The 15,885-nt window shown below is 46.5% G+C and overlaps 1 protein-coding gene across 1 annotated transcript in view; it reads right to left on the bottom strand.

Moving 5' to 3' along the window:
* LOC143835228 (regulator of G-protein signaling 5-like) overlaps positions 1–13,385 on the bottom strand; it is a 34,044-nt gene extending 20,659 nt beyond the window's left edge. Inside the window, exon 1 of the mRNA XM_077332557.1 lies at positions 13,220–13,385. Coding sequence (XP_077188672.1) covers positions 13,220–13,263 — 44 coding nt within the window. The 5' untranslated portion in view covers positions 13,264–13,385. The remainder of the gene's footprint in view (positions 1–13,219) is intronic.
* Positions 13,386–15,885: the final 2,500 nt, after the last annotated feature.

Raw genomic sequence — 15,885 nt, 5'->3', positions numbered from 1 at the left:
CCCACCCACCCCTCTAGGAGATGTTATTGGGGGAATGAGAATAGTGAATTTTTCCGCCATATCTTCTTTTTCTGATTATGAATTGTGTTGTTTTTATGTCTGGGGTTTTAATAGGAGTTTTATGGGGTTTTATTCAGACATATGTAACCCACCACGAGCTGTCTGGGAGTGGGAGATAATAATAATAATAATAATAATAATAATAATAATAATAATAATAATAATAATAATAACAACAGCAGCAGCAAGAACAACAACAACAATAAAAAAATTGGGAAAGATTTCAAAGGACAAAGATTTTTCACCGGCAACAAATATCAGTATTGTCAATGATTTTTCCTGTGGTAGTATGGATGTAAAAGCTGGACCCCAAGGAAGCGTGAGAGAAATAAGATAGATGTCTTTGAATTATGGACGTGGAGATGATTGCCAAAAATAGAACGGACCACAAGAACAACAAATTGATCTGTTCTGGACCAAATTAAACCCAGCTGCTCTCTTGAGCCAATAGTCTGTAAACAAAACTCTCATATTTTGATCCAGGCTTTCTCAGTCAGGGTTTTGTGAAACCTTGGCATTGCTTGATGGCTCTGGAAGGATTTCCTGAATGGATGAGAGTTAATTCATTTATATTTATATTTTAATTTGTTAAACACTTGTGACCATATATGGTCATGTCAACTCCCCTTCCCAAAGGCCTATGATGGGCTTGGAGGGGGTGGGAAGGGGAGGGCCATATACACAGCTATGCTTCCCAACCATATTCTGCATGATTGCACCACTTCTGAGGTTTCCTGAAGCCTGAAGGATGTTTCAGGGGTTTCTCAACAGTAAAATAGTTGAGAAATGCTGCTTTGGTCATGCAAATTAGAAACAGATTAGAAAAAAAAAGATTAAATTTGGTAAGACTGAAGGAAGCCGAAGAGGTAGACAAAGAACAAAATGGATGGATAGAATCAAAGACATAATTGGATTGACCTTGCAAGAACATAAATAAATGACTGCTGATAAAGTTGGATGACGGGTCTTTGGTCATAAAGTCATCATGAGTGGGAAACAACTTGATGGAATCTAACCACAACCCTTATTGCCAAGGACCATACGGTGGTATACATGCTATCTTTCACTTAAACACTTTCTTAGAAACACTTTTAAAAACTTTAAATTTTCCATAGTGTTCATTTTATCTTCAAAGACAGTTCCATGAGGTAGATTAGGTGTATGCTGGCAGGGGCTCATGGTTATTGTAGTCCATGGACATCAGGAGAGCCAGAGTTTGGCCTCAGGTCATAATGCATACTGGAAACACTGCACAATGAAAACGTGTATTCAGGGCTGAATCTGCATGGAGTTTTTATTCCAATCCCAGGTTAATTCAATCCCCGCCATCTACACTGAATGTGATTTCCATTTTTATTTTGGGCGATTTATATTTCCTCTCTGCAACAAGCATGATTGATCCAGACTGACCCTACCTTTCCCCTACGATATCCTGGAGTGGATATAACCCTCGATATTTGAAAAATCGGCATGACTAAAGGTACAGCTCTCTGATTGTCCCGAAGTAACTTGCTGCCTTGAGCCTCCAACACTGTAGAAAAGCCCTGATTGGCCAGGGTGTGAGTTCAAAGGCTTCCTCATTCCCAGCTTGCAAGGCTTCCTTTAAAGGGGAAACCCTAACTTCTCTTGGCAGAAGCTCCATAAGCCCTAACTTCTCTCAGCAGAGATTTTCCTCTTGTATTTATTCCCCCTCCTCTGCTGTTTCCAATCCTCTACCCCCCCCCCCGCACGCACACACACCGTTCAAGAAAAGAAAGGCTCCTGCTGTGCTTGGCTTCCTCCCCCTTCTGAGCTTCCCTAAAAACGTGCAGAACACTTTTCTGTTTCAATGGGGGGGGGGGGAGTAGAGGAAGACCCGAGTTCAAATCGAACTGAATTTAGCAGGATCTACAACGGAATAAACAAATTAAGTGCAGAATCAGCCCAGATGAAACCATGCTGTCTGGGAGGATCATAGGTAGCACATTCCCAATAGGTGTGGTCAGATACCCTCAAACATAATGACCAAAACAGACTTGAACCAAGTGCATGCTGATAGGGGCTGCCCAGTTAAGTTCTTGCTGAGCAACTGCCCTGGGGGGCTATTAGCAGCCATTAGCAAGCCATGGCCCCTGCAGTGCTGACCAAAACTCATTGTCCTAATTCCCTGGCCTGGGTCTGAACTGAGTTCACTCTGCAGCACTGTCAGCACCACAAGGACCACTTAGCTCCACTTGCCCCCAGGTTCTTTTAGCATCCTTGCCTGCTCCTGCACATAGGACTAGGTGACTGCTGCAAATGGTGTGCTCTGCAAGAGACATATTTTAATAATGGTATCATCATTCTGGCCCAGAGCCCAGGCTAGTATTTGGATGGGAAACCCAATCTTGTTAGATCTCAGAAGCTACGCAGTGTCAGCCCTGGCTAGTATTTGGATGGGAGACCAACAAGGAATACCACAGGTGTGATGGGGAGACAGACAATGGGAAAAACCATCTCTAAACGTCTCAGCTGGCAACCCTGTACATTTTCTGTGTTAACAGACAAGGGGTATCTTGATGTTACAACTGGTTCATTTTTCAATGGGAATGAAAACTATTTTCCGTCTGTCACAGGAATGTGAGTGTCGTGCTTTCCAGGGAGATGTGATGGAGCTCTTTGTACACTCCCCAGCTACAATTGAATGGATTAAAAACTTAGATGTTAGTATTTCAAGGGATTGCCCAGTCTGACTGCAAAACCGTTGTATTACTTGGCTACACGTTTTATATTATCATATGCTTCCTGCTTGTAACTCTGCCCTATGATTAAAAAAAATAACTACTGAAACATTGGGAGACATTATCTCCAAAAACAAGGGAAGCTATACCCTAAGAGTCCATCATCCCAGTACTTCAAAATGATGTTCTCAATATCAATTCTATGTCTGATAGTTGTACTCATAAATCTATATCTGAGTTATAATCTGGCAGCTATATTTTGGTGCTTAGAAGTAGATGTCCTCTGCACATGGAAACTCTGTTTAACTACCCTGATTCTGGAACAACGATTTTCTATAAGGAATGTGCTGTAAGGAGAAATTCCTGCATCCGCATGCTTTCATTTCTCCCACCTAAGGGGGGGGGGGGGAGACGTCTTTATTTTTGCAAGGGAATTCTAAAACATCCTTGACAGAAACTGAAAGGATTTTGATTCGACTTCTCTAGGAATGTCAAAGAATGCAATCTGTCAAAGACTTCTTGGAAAGTCTTCCCCGGTTCTTTCCCTTTCCCCTCCACATTCACACACAGGAAGTCACCGAGTTCTCAAGACTGACCGTTATGTTCTTGACTTCTGAGGCCATGGAGCCAAAGACTTACTCATCTGTCTCTTTGGAGCACGTCAGCAGATGTGAAGGCCATTGCTATAATCAGAGGTTCCAAGAAATCCATTCACTTGACCTGAGCAAAGGCCTTTTCCATAGGCCAAAGGGTGGCTCCGTCCCCATGCTCTCTATTGACCCAGGTGTCTCTGGGGTAAGGAGATTCACATTCTAATCTCACAAGAATAGCAGAGCCAAGTGGTACCTCCTCCCCCCCTACTCCCCAATATGAGAAAGAATACTTTTTAATCTTGGAAGACAGAGACAAACATCAACAAAATATTTCAGACAAAGCAGGAGAGTGGCATTTGAACCTTTTTGCAGATAATAATAGCAGGGTATTGTTCCTTTAAAAATAAATGTTTGTCTGATTATTTTTGCCTCACACCGTGAGATGTTTTCAGACCAGTCCTCTAAACCAGTGGTCCCCAACCTGCGGGCCGCGGCTCCCTCTCCCCGCCCCCCCCCCGCAGTAAAAAACTTCCCAGGCCGCAATCTTGCGGCCCGGGAAGCTTCTTACTGTGGGAGGGCGGGGAGAGGGAATCAGGGCCGGGCCGCGCCCATGCAGGCCGCGCCCACGCGGCCCGATCCGCGGGCGCGGCTCACGGGTGCGGCCCGATCCGCGGGCGCGGCCCGCAGGCGCGGGCCGAAGCGTGGGCGTGGCCCGCACGGGCGCGGTCCCCGCGGGCGCGGCTCGATGCCCTGCCGGTCCCCAGCCTAATAAAGGTTGGGGACCACTGCTCTAAACACCAAGAGAGAAACTAGCAGAGTCTTCACAAGAACAATGAAAGCTTTGCTCCCAGAGGGACAGTAGAATCTGGAGTTGGCCTCTGGCTCTCCGAAATGATGGTGGAATAGACCTCTCCGACCAATCGATCCCCCCAAAAAAGAGGTGAACTAGCCTGGTGCAGTGAACAGGATTGCAGCCCAACCACAGGATCACAGCTCAACCACAGACCATCCATTATTTCTCCGGGAGTCACTAGAGAAGGTGGCAGAAGAACAGCGATTGACTCTTCCACGTTTCTTTTTAAAAGAAGAGAAACTATGAGAGTGGTATTTGGATCAGAGCTATGGTACTGAAAGAGGAAGGTTAAGCCTGCTCTCTCCCCACGAGAAGAAATGTAAAGTTCCTGTACTTCACAGGGCAGATTGCAATGGGTCACAGGTCACAGATCTGCTGCAGGAATGGTGTGAGGTGGAAAGCTGCTCCTTCAGCACCACTGCTGAGCTCTCCCCCCCCCCTTACATTAAAAACACAAGAAATCTGAGCATGAATTTCCCCCTGCCTTTTCTAGCTTGCCTTTCAATTCATCGTGCTATTGTGATGAGGATAAGGGGGAAAGGACATGTGCTTCCCTGAATTCCTTAAGGGGAGTGTATAAATATGTACATTTAATTTTTTTGATACTGTGTTAATTGAGAAGAAAGTGGAGGAAAAAGAGCAAATAAATCATATACCAAACAACTCGGGACACCCCCATTCATAGGGCATTCCAGACAAGGGACAAGCAGGTAGAGGTGGCTTTTTCCTCCAAATTGCAGCCCCAATCTTCCTTAGTTTCTCTCCTATCCAAGTACTAACCATGGCTGAGCTTGCTTGGCTTACAAGCTCCACTGAGCTTGGGGGACTTGGGTTACTCAAGCTGCTTGTTGTTGTTATTGTTAGTTGCAAAGTCGTGTCCAACCCATCACGACTCCATGGAAAATGATCCTCCAGGCCTTCCTGTCCTCTACCATTCCCCAGAGTCTATTTAAGCTCCCATCGACTGCTTCAGTGACTCCATCCAGCCACCTCATTCTCTGTCGTCCCCTTCTTCTTTTGCCCTCAGTCGCTCCCAGCATTAGGCTCTTCTCCAGGGAGTCCTTCCTTCTCATGAGGTGGCCAAAGTATTTGAGTTTCATCTTCACGATCTGGCCTTCTAAGGAGCAGTCAGGGCTGATCTCCTCTAGGACTGACCGGTTTGTTGGCCTTGCAGTCCAAGGGACTCGCAAGAGTCTTCTCCAGCACCAAAGTTCAAAAAGCCTCAATTCCTCAAGCTGCTAGGTTCTATGAAAGGCAGTATGAAAGCCAGAATCCTAAAGCTCCTTAAAAGATTTTGTCCAAACAGTCCCCCTCCTGTGCAAATACTAAAGACCCAATTGCACAGGAATGCAGGGCTAAGCAGGATCACACCTCAGTGTCAGGTTACTCCACATTTTATTGGTCATGCAGAACCCCAGGCAAAGAGCCCTGGTTTGAGACACTCTTGGGAGGGCTAGTTCTACAGCCAAGAAACTGTGGGGGTGGGGTGGGGGACATAGATGAGGAACGTGCTGATGGTACCAGTACTATAGGTAGGCACAGACATCTTTTCCAAGGGACCCAAGTACCCAAGAGGGAACTTTTCTCTTCCTCTCCCCTAATACTAGGACCTGGGATCATCCACTGAAGCTGAAAGGTGAGGGACTGGGGATAGACAAAAGGAGCTATTTCTTCACCCAGCATATAGTTCATTTATGGAACTTGCTGCCAAGGAATGTGGCCATGGCCTTAAAAGGGCAGTGGACAAATTCATGGTGACAATGGCTGCCAATCATGGTGGATATCTACTTCCCCAGTAGCACAGGAAGTTCATCTTTTTGTATCAGTTGATGGAAGGTGCAGACAAGAGGGTGCTGGGGCTGCCTTCCTGTTTGTGAGTTTCCTAGAGGTAGCTGGTTAGCCACTGTGGGAACAGTAAGTTGGACTGGGTAGGCCTGTAGTCTGATCCTGCACAGTTCATCTTGATGTTCTTATGATCTAGGAGTAAGGTTGCCAGCCCAGGGTTGAGAAATCCCTGGACGTTTTTGGAGTGGCGCTTAGGGCAGGAGGGAAGGAAGCTCAAGTGAGGGTATAATGCCACACAGCCCACCGTCCAAACTGACCTTGATCTTCTGGAGGTCAATTGTAATAGCAGGAGATATTCAAGTGTCACCTGGTGGTTTGCAGCCCTCCCAGAAGGACATGGGTATACTTTGAGATGACAAAATCCCTTGGCCATGACCCTCAATGCTCTAAAGGGATGCTAAGCCTCCAGATAGGACCAGGGGATCCCTTGGAATTACAGCACATCTCCAGATAGCAGAGATCAGTTCCCCTCAAGAAAATGGATGCTTTGGAGCAAGCATTCCCAGTCAGAAGGCTGCGGCCTTTCCCCTCCTCCCCTAATGGACTCAGCCACAATCTAGAGAACTGGCTGCTTTCATTGCTCCCCCTCCTGAGCATGAGTGAGTTCTCTCGTAGTTTATGAGTCTGCATGCTTCTCCCCCACTCAGTTCTCTTTGAGCCTGTCTGTTAATACAGGTGGTGGTCACTTCTGGGGGTGTGGTCAGGAGACTTGGACAGCTGACTGCTATCTTATCTGGGATTCTTTCAGGAGATGGACTGGAAATGGGAAATGATTTTCCTGGGCTGGGTGGAGTCCATTAGCAAGAGTATTAGAATGTGGAGTTCATTAGCAAATCCATTTGGAAGCAAAACGTCAAAGATTAAAACTACCAGATCATGGCCCCACAGCCTGGAATATCTACATCAGCCAGTTGATTCCAGCTATGAAAGCCTTAGAAAATTTATGCTCTTGATTTACACTGTGAGCTGCAAACATGTCTGCATAAGAAATCCAAATACCTTTGATATTGCAACTTGTGGTAATATCAGAATTCGCAGGTAAATAAAGTAGTTCGATCCTCTATCCTCTGATGTATGATTGGAGACTCTTTGTTTTTTCACCAGACTGCAGTATCAGTATAACTCCAAAGCAGAACTTGTAAGATTCAGCATTTATGTTGTATTGTGACATTCCGTGCAGTCAGGACATAGCAAGGCATTAAGACAAAGAGTTCAAGAGCTTTGCGTTGCTCTTTTATGTTAGGTCTTCTGAGGTTACTAATGGCTGTCTATGAATGAAGCATTGATGTTATTGTGATAACAAGGTCAAGCTAAACCAGTCCTTTGAGGAAAAACAGGCTTACAGTCAAACTAGACATAACAAGGGAACCCACTTACATTTATCCTTGTATGTGTGTGATTATTTTTTATACACAACATTGAGCGCACTGGTAAAGGGAGTGAGATTTTGTCTCTTCTGACTTACCTCACGACATTGCCTGAATAATTTCCCTCCCACTCCCAGACAAGCTGCAAGGCCAGAAGTTAGCCAGCCTTGAAGACCATGGTTCCCCAACAATAGGCCACCTACAGATACTTTCCTATTACCTGTCAAACGTTTTTTAAAAGTGGGAGGGGCCAGGTGGGGCTTTCCTGCCACGGGGCTTCTGATTCTCCACCGGACTGATTGGCTGTGATTTTTTTTTAAGTTACTTCAGCAACAGATGACATCACCACACAAGGATCTAACCTGTATGACTGAAGAAAAGTTGGGTATATGCCAGGAAAGATTTTAAACAATACGTTCATTTTAAAAGGCAGAGCTTCTGCCTGAAATGCTGCAGTTAATATCTTAACACAGCCTGCGGCGCCGCAGGAGCCGCAGACTAAAAAAAGCCGTAAGGGCTTTGTGGGAGGAGTTAGGGCGGGCTCTGTCTGGGATGAGGAAGGGTGCCGATTGGCCCCTTCCTCCGGACAGACCATCGGCCGGGCCAATCGGCAGGCGTGAAGCCAAGGGAGGCCGCCGGCCAAGGGAGCCCCCAACAGCCGTGCTGCACGCAACTGCCAGGGGCTCCCTTGCCTAGCGCCCGCTGTATTTTTTTTACAGCGGGCTTGATTACTAGTTAGATATATGCATGGTCTCACTTCCAGGCATTTTGTGATTGCTTCCACCTCTTGCGGTAGCCATTTTGTGGTTGGCTTCATCTCTCATGGCAGCCATTTTGTGGTTGGCTTCATCTCCCATGGCAGCCATTTTGTGCTTGTACCACCATCCAGGGTTTGAATTCCACAGATGTCCAGAGCTTCAGAAAGGATGGGGAACCCTGGGTTAGACTGTACTTTAGCATCCCACCATCGTAACACCAACTCTATTGGTAAAGGGGGGGAAGACTTCTGCCAATTTCCCCCTTCCATGGTGATCTCTCCACCTTGCCCCTTCACTGTTCCTGGGGCAGGTGTTCCAATGACTCATAACTCCAGAATGGGAGGGGGCACAGAAAGCAACAGTAGGAGGAAGAAGCCAGAAAGCTGCAAGTTCTAGCACACCATGCCATTGGTGTTGTGTATGTAAACAATAGACTGCACCAACATGGGATTGTAAATCCGCTGAATGAGAGGTCTGTATGAGAGGCTTTCTCAACCAGGGCTTCACGACTGTCCCAGAAAGTTTCGTGGATTCTTGGAGCCTGAAGAACTTTTTAGAGGTTTCTCAACAGTAAAAAGTTTGAGAAAGGCTGCTGTATGAATCCATGGGTTGAAAGAAACCAGGACCCCTGGAAGTTCAATCAGCACTTTCTTAGGCTCTCAGCATGGTATTATAAGAGGCAAAACTGAACTGAGAAACCCCAGGAAACCCGCAACTTACATACACTAGCAAACAATGGATCTTCGGTTTAAACTGACTGGATCCTGCAGCCGGGATCTAGCCACGCATTGGTCAGTTACGTTGCCTGCTTGGATCTTGCCTCGGACCTCAAGTCGGTCCTCGGCAGAATCACAAACACAATATTAAACAATAGGTTTATGCTATTATTGTCCAGTCACAGGGCACTACTTAGGACCAATCAGGTCCCTTGGCTTGCAACCCAAATTGTATATTCGGATGTTGAGTTGAGTGTTTTACTGTTTGGCTTTTCTGGTTGGAGTTGTGTTAATAAAGAGCTGTTGGGCTGAAGAAACCGTGTCTAGGTTTTGCTGAATCAATTGAGCACAATTGAGGTAAAGTAATGAAGGGGACAGAGTTGAGCACCTCTTTCCCTCCAAGCTCCATTTCTGTCCTTGAAACACTAGACCTTCACATGGATCCTTCCATCCTCTCTGATTTTGCACTTGGCTAGCGAGCTGTTTATCACGTCCGTGTTTGTGCTTTTGTTGATTTTTATCCTGTAATTTCATCAGAGAGCTTCTGCCGACATGGGCCATGAGTCATAAAACTTATCTACACCACCACCACCATGCTGCTGTCTTTCATCACAGCCTCACTGGAGACTTACAAAGATTGCACCCAGAGATATCGCTAGTGAAGCTGGAACTGAGCACCGGTAGATGGATGCAGGAGCGGAAGTGAGAGAAGGAACAGAACTCACTCTGGGAAGCATTAATCCTTGATCCTAGGTCTCCAGCCAGAACCAGACATTTGGACAAACTCTTTCCACTCTGTCTGCATATGGCATGCGTGGGCCACTAGGTTGGCCAACCTCCAGGTGGGGCCTGGACAGCTCCCAGAATCACAATGAACCTCCAAACAAGAGAGATCAGTTTGCCTGGAGAAAATAGCTGCTTTGGAGGGTGTATCCTATGGCGTTATACTCTGCTGAGGTCCCTCCCCAAACACTGGCCTTTGTTGTCTCTACCTCACCCTACCCCACATCTCCAGGTAGTTCCCAAGTAGGAGCTGGCAGCCAGAAGTCTGGAGTTCTCTCAGGGTTACAACTGATGTCCAGGTGACAAGAGATCATCTCCTTTGGAAGGTGGATTTAGGGATGCCAGTCCCCAGCTGAGATCTGGGGGTTGCTCTAGAATTACGACTCAACTGAAGATTAAAGATATCAGTTCTCTTTGACTTAGGGATGCCAGTCCCCAGCTGAGATCTGAGAGGGTTCCCCTGGAATTACAGCTCATCTCCAGACTAAAGAGATCAGTTTCCTTGGAGAAAATGGCTGCTTTGGAGTGTAGACTCCATAGCATTCTACCCCACTGAGGTCCCTCCGTGCCCCAAAGCCTGCCCACTACTGGTTTCACCCTCCAAATCTAGATTGCTAACTCCTGTTTGGGAAATTGCACACCTAGCCAAGGTTTGCCAATGCTGGGTTGGGAAATTCTGAGAGATTTGGGAGAGGAATCTGAGGGGGGCTGGGCATAGAGTCCACCCTCCAACACAGCTGTTTTCCCCCCGAGGCATGCCTTAGTCTGGAAATACGTGTAATTCCAAGACATCTCCAGATCCCACCCAGAGGATGGTAACCCCCCTAGTGCCCGAAGCCAGTAGCAGAAGAGCTGGATTTTTGGACTCCGCTTTTTACTACCCAAAGGAGTCTCAAAGCAGCTTACAACCACTTTCCTTTCCTCTCCCTGCAACAGACACCCTGAGAGGTAGGCGAGGTTGAGGGAGAGCTCTGAGAGAATTGTAACTGGCCCGGTTGGCTGCGTGTGGAGGAGGAGTGGGGAATGAAACCCAGATTAAAGGCTACTGCTCTTAGCCACTGCACCAAGTGCTGTCAGGCTGCTTGTGGGGGTGGGGACAGGGACATTGATTCGTACAACTCATTTTTCTTCGCTACAAAGCCCTGTCAAATTAGACTGCTTTGCTCCAGGTTCACCCAGCTTCCTCATTTTAGTCGCCCTCCCTGCAAATTTAGCCACAGTGGAGGGCAGTTCAATATTTTTATCTGACAAGATGATTTCAAACATCTCAGAATTAAGCCTAATTTGTGGGAAAGAGGAAGTAAATTCTCTTCTAATTTGATCATATAACTGGCATTCGAGCAGAACATGTTCTGATGTTTCAATATTCTCATCATTACAGATTCATAATCGCTTGTGCATAGAAAAAGGCAGATGGAAGCATATTATAACGAAATAGCATAAATGTTCTTCTGTGTTCAGGGATGATTAAACTAGATAGATAAGATAATGGCCTCAGATTATTAGGTGGCGGCAGTAAAAAAAAGTGGACTGTCAATTTTATTGAGGTTGTATTGATGGTGGATATCCAAAATTCTTTGTTTTATTACCTCCTTTACAAGAGTATAGCCAAAATACAATGTTAGCTGTCTCAATAAGCCATTTGAACAAAGTTTTTTTTCTCCATAGTGGATATCCACAGTGCAACCAGTATATCATTAGATGAATCAAACACTTTTGAGGGGGGGAAAACAGTACATAGACGTACATAACCATAATCTGGTCCGGATGGTACACATCCCTGTTTCTACCCTGACTGCAGCATCGGGAATGCTGGTGGTATCTGGAGTAAGGATCTTAAAAATTTGGACTGTGTGTTTTCTAAACTGGAGATATTGGCATTTATACACAATTGAGCCCCATACATCATCTGAACAGCCCTAAGAGAACTGTGACTAGCCCAAGGTCACCCAACTGGTTGCATGTGGAAGAGTGAGGAATCAAACCCGGTTCTCCAGATTTGAGCCCGTTGGTCTTCACCATCACAGCATGTTGACTCTTATGTAAAACTGCTCTATTCTGAGCTACAGAACAAAGGCACCTATTTTTTTTTAATCCAGAAAATCCTGAAAAGTATGCGTGCTGGTTCAAAAATCCATCCAAGTAAGCATCAGCAGTTCGAAAGTCCGGCAAAGCCAAAGCAGGGATTGTGCAACTGGATTTTCCCACCAGTGGTGGGTTTTTAAAACTGAATAAAGACTTCTGTTTTGCATTATTGTTTGGAGGAAGTAGATTAGATTCAGCTGAAGCCTTTATTCAGTTTTAAAAACCCACCACTCATAGTCTTCCTCCCATCTTACGGGAAAAAGCCGTCTACTAGGATTCTTGTTCAATATTAATCTTTTCACATCTTCATAGAACTTTTTGGATGTCAAAAGTATTTCGCACCCTTTATCTCAGTATCCCTCACAATGCTCCTGTATGACCGTTTACGCACTGGAGGTTTCATGCTGGGCTGCAGGCTGGAGTGGCAAGTTACAAGCCAAAAATCTCGGGTAAGATCATGCCATCCTGACCAATTAAAGATACTTGCTTGGTGGATACAAGAGAAAGAGCGGATATGGTCCCCTCATGGTGGATTTTCAGGTGGTGGCTGAAGGAAGGTTTAATGAGGACTGCATTTTGATTGACTTCACTTTTGCTATTGGCAGCCCTAATTAGTTTTTTTCTTTAATTATGGCTTTTATGGGTTTTACAATAGTTGTGTTTCTCTTGTGTTTTTTATAATGTTTTCTTTATATCGGAAGCCACCTAGAGTTCCCCAAGGGAGAAAGGCAGGAAATAAATGTTCTAAATAAACAAACAAAGCTGAGAGAGCCATAGCTTTCCTACCTAGTACAGCATAACGGGGGAGCATGTGTCTCCGGCAGAACTATGTGAGGAATTGGGTCTGCCGTTGTGTCCATAGGAAGTGGTATAGGATGGATGATTTAAAGCTTACCCCCTACACACACACACACACGCACCCACCCACCCACACATACACATTGCCTTTTAAAGACTTTTTTTCCTCCCAAGATCAGAGGTAAACACTAATCGGGGAGGGGGGGGATGGCTTTTAACTAGTGGTTAGCAGTGAGTGGATAACCATCTTGGCATAGCGGTTCAAGTGTTAGAGTGGAATCCGAGGCACCCAGGTTCAAACCCTGACGGAACCATGGAATAACCCTGCGCAGGATTGCCCTGTCAAGCTGCACCCCTGAGCACACGTACATCGGAGCAAACTTCACTGAACTCTGAGCAAGCCGCTTGTACTCTGTTAATTTCTCCCCTCCTGTGTTCCTGAAGTTTGAAACCAGCCAGACCTGAAACCGTCCAGATCTGCTAGGAATTTCTCCTGTGGGAACTTCGTAGAAACCATGCACTTGCCTAATTCCCATTCATTTCCTTAAATCCTCAAGATATACAGATTATTTCCTCACTCCGCCTAGCCCTTGGCTACTTCTCCTTCCAAGCCCACCACTGTGACATTGCCCTTCACCCCCGTTCATTTCCCTCCTTCTCACCTCTCCAGGCATGTGTGGGGCAAGGCAGCTAATCCTTTGCACATTTTGCCGGTCGGTTGGTGACGCTGTCCTGTCCTCGGTGCGAAGCAGACGGTGTGGGGGAAAAGGCTGCAGCTCTGTCTCTAGAGCTGCCTGCCTCTCCTCAGGAATATATAAAGAGGCTGCCTTGAATCCTGGCCAGCCCCTTTAGCCAATCACATCCAGCCTAATATTTCAGAGCTGAGGAGCAGAGACCTCTTGAAGAGACCCAGGAGGCCTTCCCGCACCCTGCCTTGTGTTTGTGTTGTACAAATTAGCTTCGGTTGACTCATCCCCCTCACTGACACGGGCTAGCCGGATCTCAGAATCGACACACCAGGAGGGGATAGAGGTAGGGTTGCCAAATCCAGGGTGAGAAACTGCTGGAGATTTGGGAATGGAGCCTGAGGAGAATAGGGACCTCAGCGGGTCCCAACAACATAGAGTCCCCCCTCCAAAGCATCCATTTTCTCCAGGGGAACCCATCACTGCAGTCTGGAGATAGGCTGTAATTCTAGGGGATCCCCAGGTCCCACCTGGAGCCTGGCATCCCTAACGTAGGAACACTAAGGCAGAATTATCAGCTTCAGTTTAGTCTGGCCTTTTATGGCTTAAAGGTAAAGGTAAAGGTATCCCCTGTGCAAGCACCGAGTCATGTCTGACCTTGGGGTGACGCCCTCTAGCGTTTTCTTGGCAGACTCAATACGGGGTGGTTTGCCAGTGCCTTCCCCAGTCATTACCGTTTACCCCCCAGCAAGCTGGGTACTCATTTTACCAACCTTGGAAGGATGGAAGGCTGAGTCAACCTTGAGCCGGCTGCTGGGATTGAACTCCCAGCCTCATGGGCAGAGCTTTCAGACTGCATGACTGCTGCCTTACCATTCTGCGCCACAAGAGGCTCTTTATGGCTTATGTGGGCAAAATTAGTGGGATCTTCCTAGATTGGTTGCAACCCACCTCTTTTAAAATTTTAAGTGGTGAAATAGGGGTACCTGTCTTGGGCACATAGATGGGGAAAAAGGTAACAAAAGTCATATTGTATACAGATAATTTCTGATGAACCCCTGAGCCTGATCCCATTGATCTCTTCTGCTAGCAGAAGGCATGTCCATTAGCTGAGTGGAACTGATCTCCCCAAAATGCAACTTCTGAGGGATATGTGTTGATAACAATCAGCATCTACCCTCACACACACACCCCTCAGCTACTTCTTCCGTGTTCCTTTTTGCTCATTAAGGGAACAGTGTGTTTCAATGGTCAGAGCCGGACTGGGCTTGACCGGAAATTTGAATCAAATTTGATAGCCAGCTTGGTGTAGTGGTTAGGAGTGCAGACTTCTAATCTGGCGAGCTGGGTTTGATTCCCCACTCATCCCCCACATGCAACCAGCTGGGTGACCTTGCGCTCACCACAGCACTGATAAAGCTGTTCTGACCGAGCAGTAATATCAGGGCTCTTCAGCCTCCCCTACCTTTCTGGGTGTCTGTTGTTGGGAGAGGAAAGGGAAGGCAACTGTAAGCCACTTTGAGACTCCTTCGGGTAGAGAAAAGCGGCATGTAAGAACCAACTCTTCTTCTTCTTCAGTAGTATTAGGGCTTTCTCAGCCTCACCCACCTCACAGGGTGTCTGTTGTGGGGAGAGGAAAGGGGAGGTGAATGTAAGCCGCTTTGAGACTCCTTCGGGTAGAGAAAAGTGTTCCAACTGTTCTTCTTCCTCTTCTTCAAAAGGCCAGTTCCGCTGTGATCCCGGCTAGTCACACTCCTGGCTGACATCACAGGGTTGTTGTAAGAATAAATTGGGGAAGGGGTAACCGTATCTACTGTTCTGAGACCCTCAGAGGAAGGATGACATCCAGCACAGAATACACCTACAGCATGCCCCAGAGAAACCTTGAAGCAAGATTATCTCGAGGTCACGTGTGGGGGCAAGGGGTGACGTACTCCATCCCGTCACTGCCTTGCTCATTTTAGTTTTTCACGTGCTTTCTTTTCAGCCCACCGACATTCTATTCTTATACGCTTTATTCCGTTTTAAAATGATAAGCACCACATCATTCCAATAGAATCTCCCATCATGTTTCTTCCTCTTAATGGGCTTTTCAGTCTGGATAAACCAAGCATGCTAATGTGGGCCAGCAACCATCAATAATGACCATCAGTTTGCATTCCTGTCTTATTCGCGGAGGCTTTGCTGTTGGGATTGCATAAATGCAAGCTGAGGATCCTGGGGCAGGGACACAAGCACAGCGTCACTCACTTGACCAGTGTTGTGATTCAGCCTCACAAAGCTGTCCAGTGGGGAAGGGACTAAAGCCAGCGGTGTGTGGCTGTGACTCAGTGGCAGCGCATCTGCTTTGCATGCAGAAGATCTCGGGTTCAAATCTGGGCCTCCTCCAGAGCTCAAAAGCAGCTGGCAGCGGGATCCTATTCCCAGCCGAATCCGTGCCCTGGAACGCGTGAAATTATAAAACATTTTTTGCTTTCATCAAAGTTATTTTGTCTGCGAGATATTTGATCTAAAGCAGTGCAATTTTTTTTTCTTTTTAGGCACAGCCAATTAATGGGGAAGGCACTGGCAAACCACCCCGTACTGAGTCTGCCATGAAAACGCTAGAGGGCGTCACCCCAAGGGTCAGACATGACCTGGTG

This window comes from Paroedura picta, chromosome 4, assembly GCF_049243985.1.
Source record: "Paroedura picta isolate Pp20150507F chromosome 4, Ppicta_v3.0, whole genome shotgun sequence".
In the NCBI taxonomy this organism is placed as follows: Eukaryota; Metazoa; Chordata; class Lepidosauria; order Squamata; family Gekkonidae; genus Paroedura; species Paroedura picta.
The sequence above is the reverse complement of the archived record's forward strand: the minus strand, read 5'-3'. Positions and strand labels throughout refer to the sequence as shown.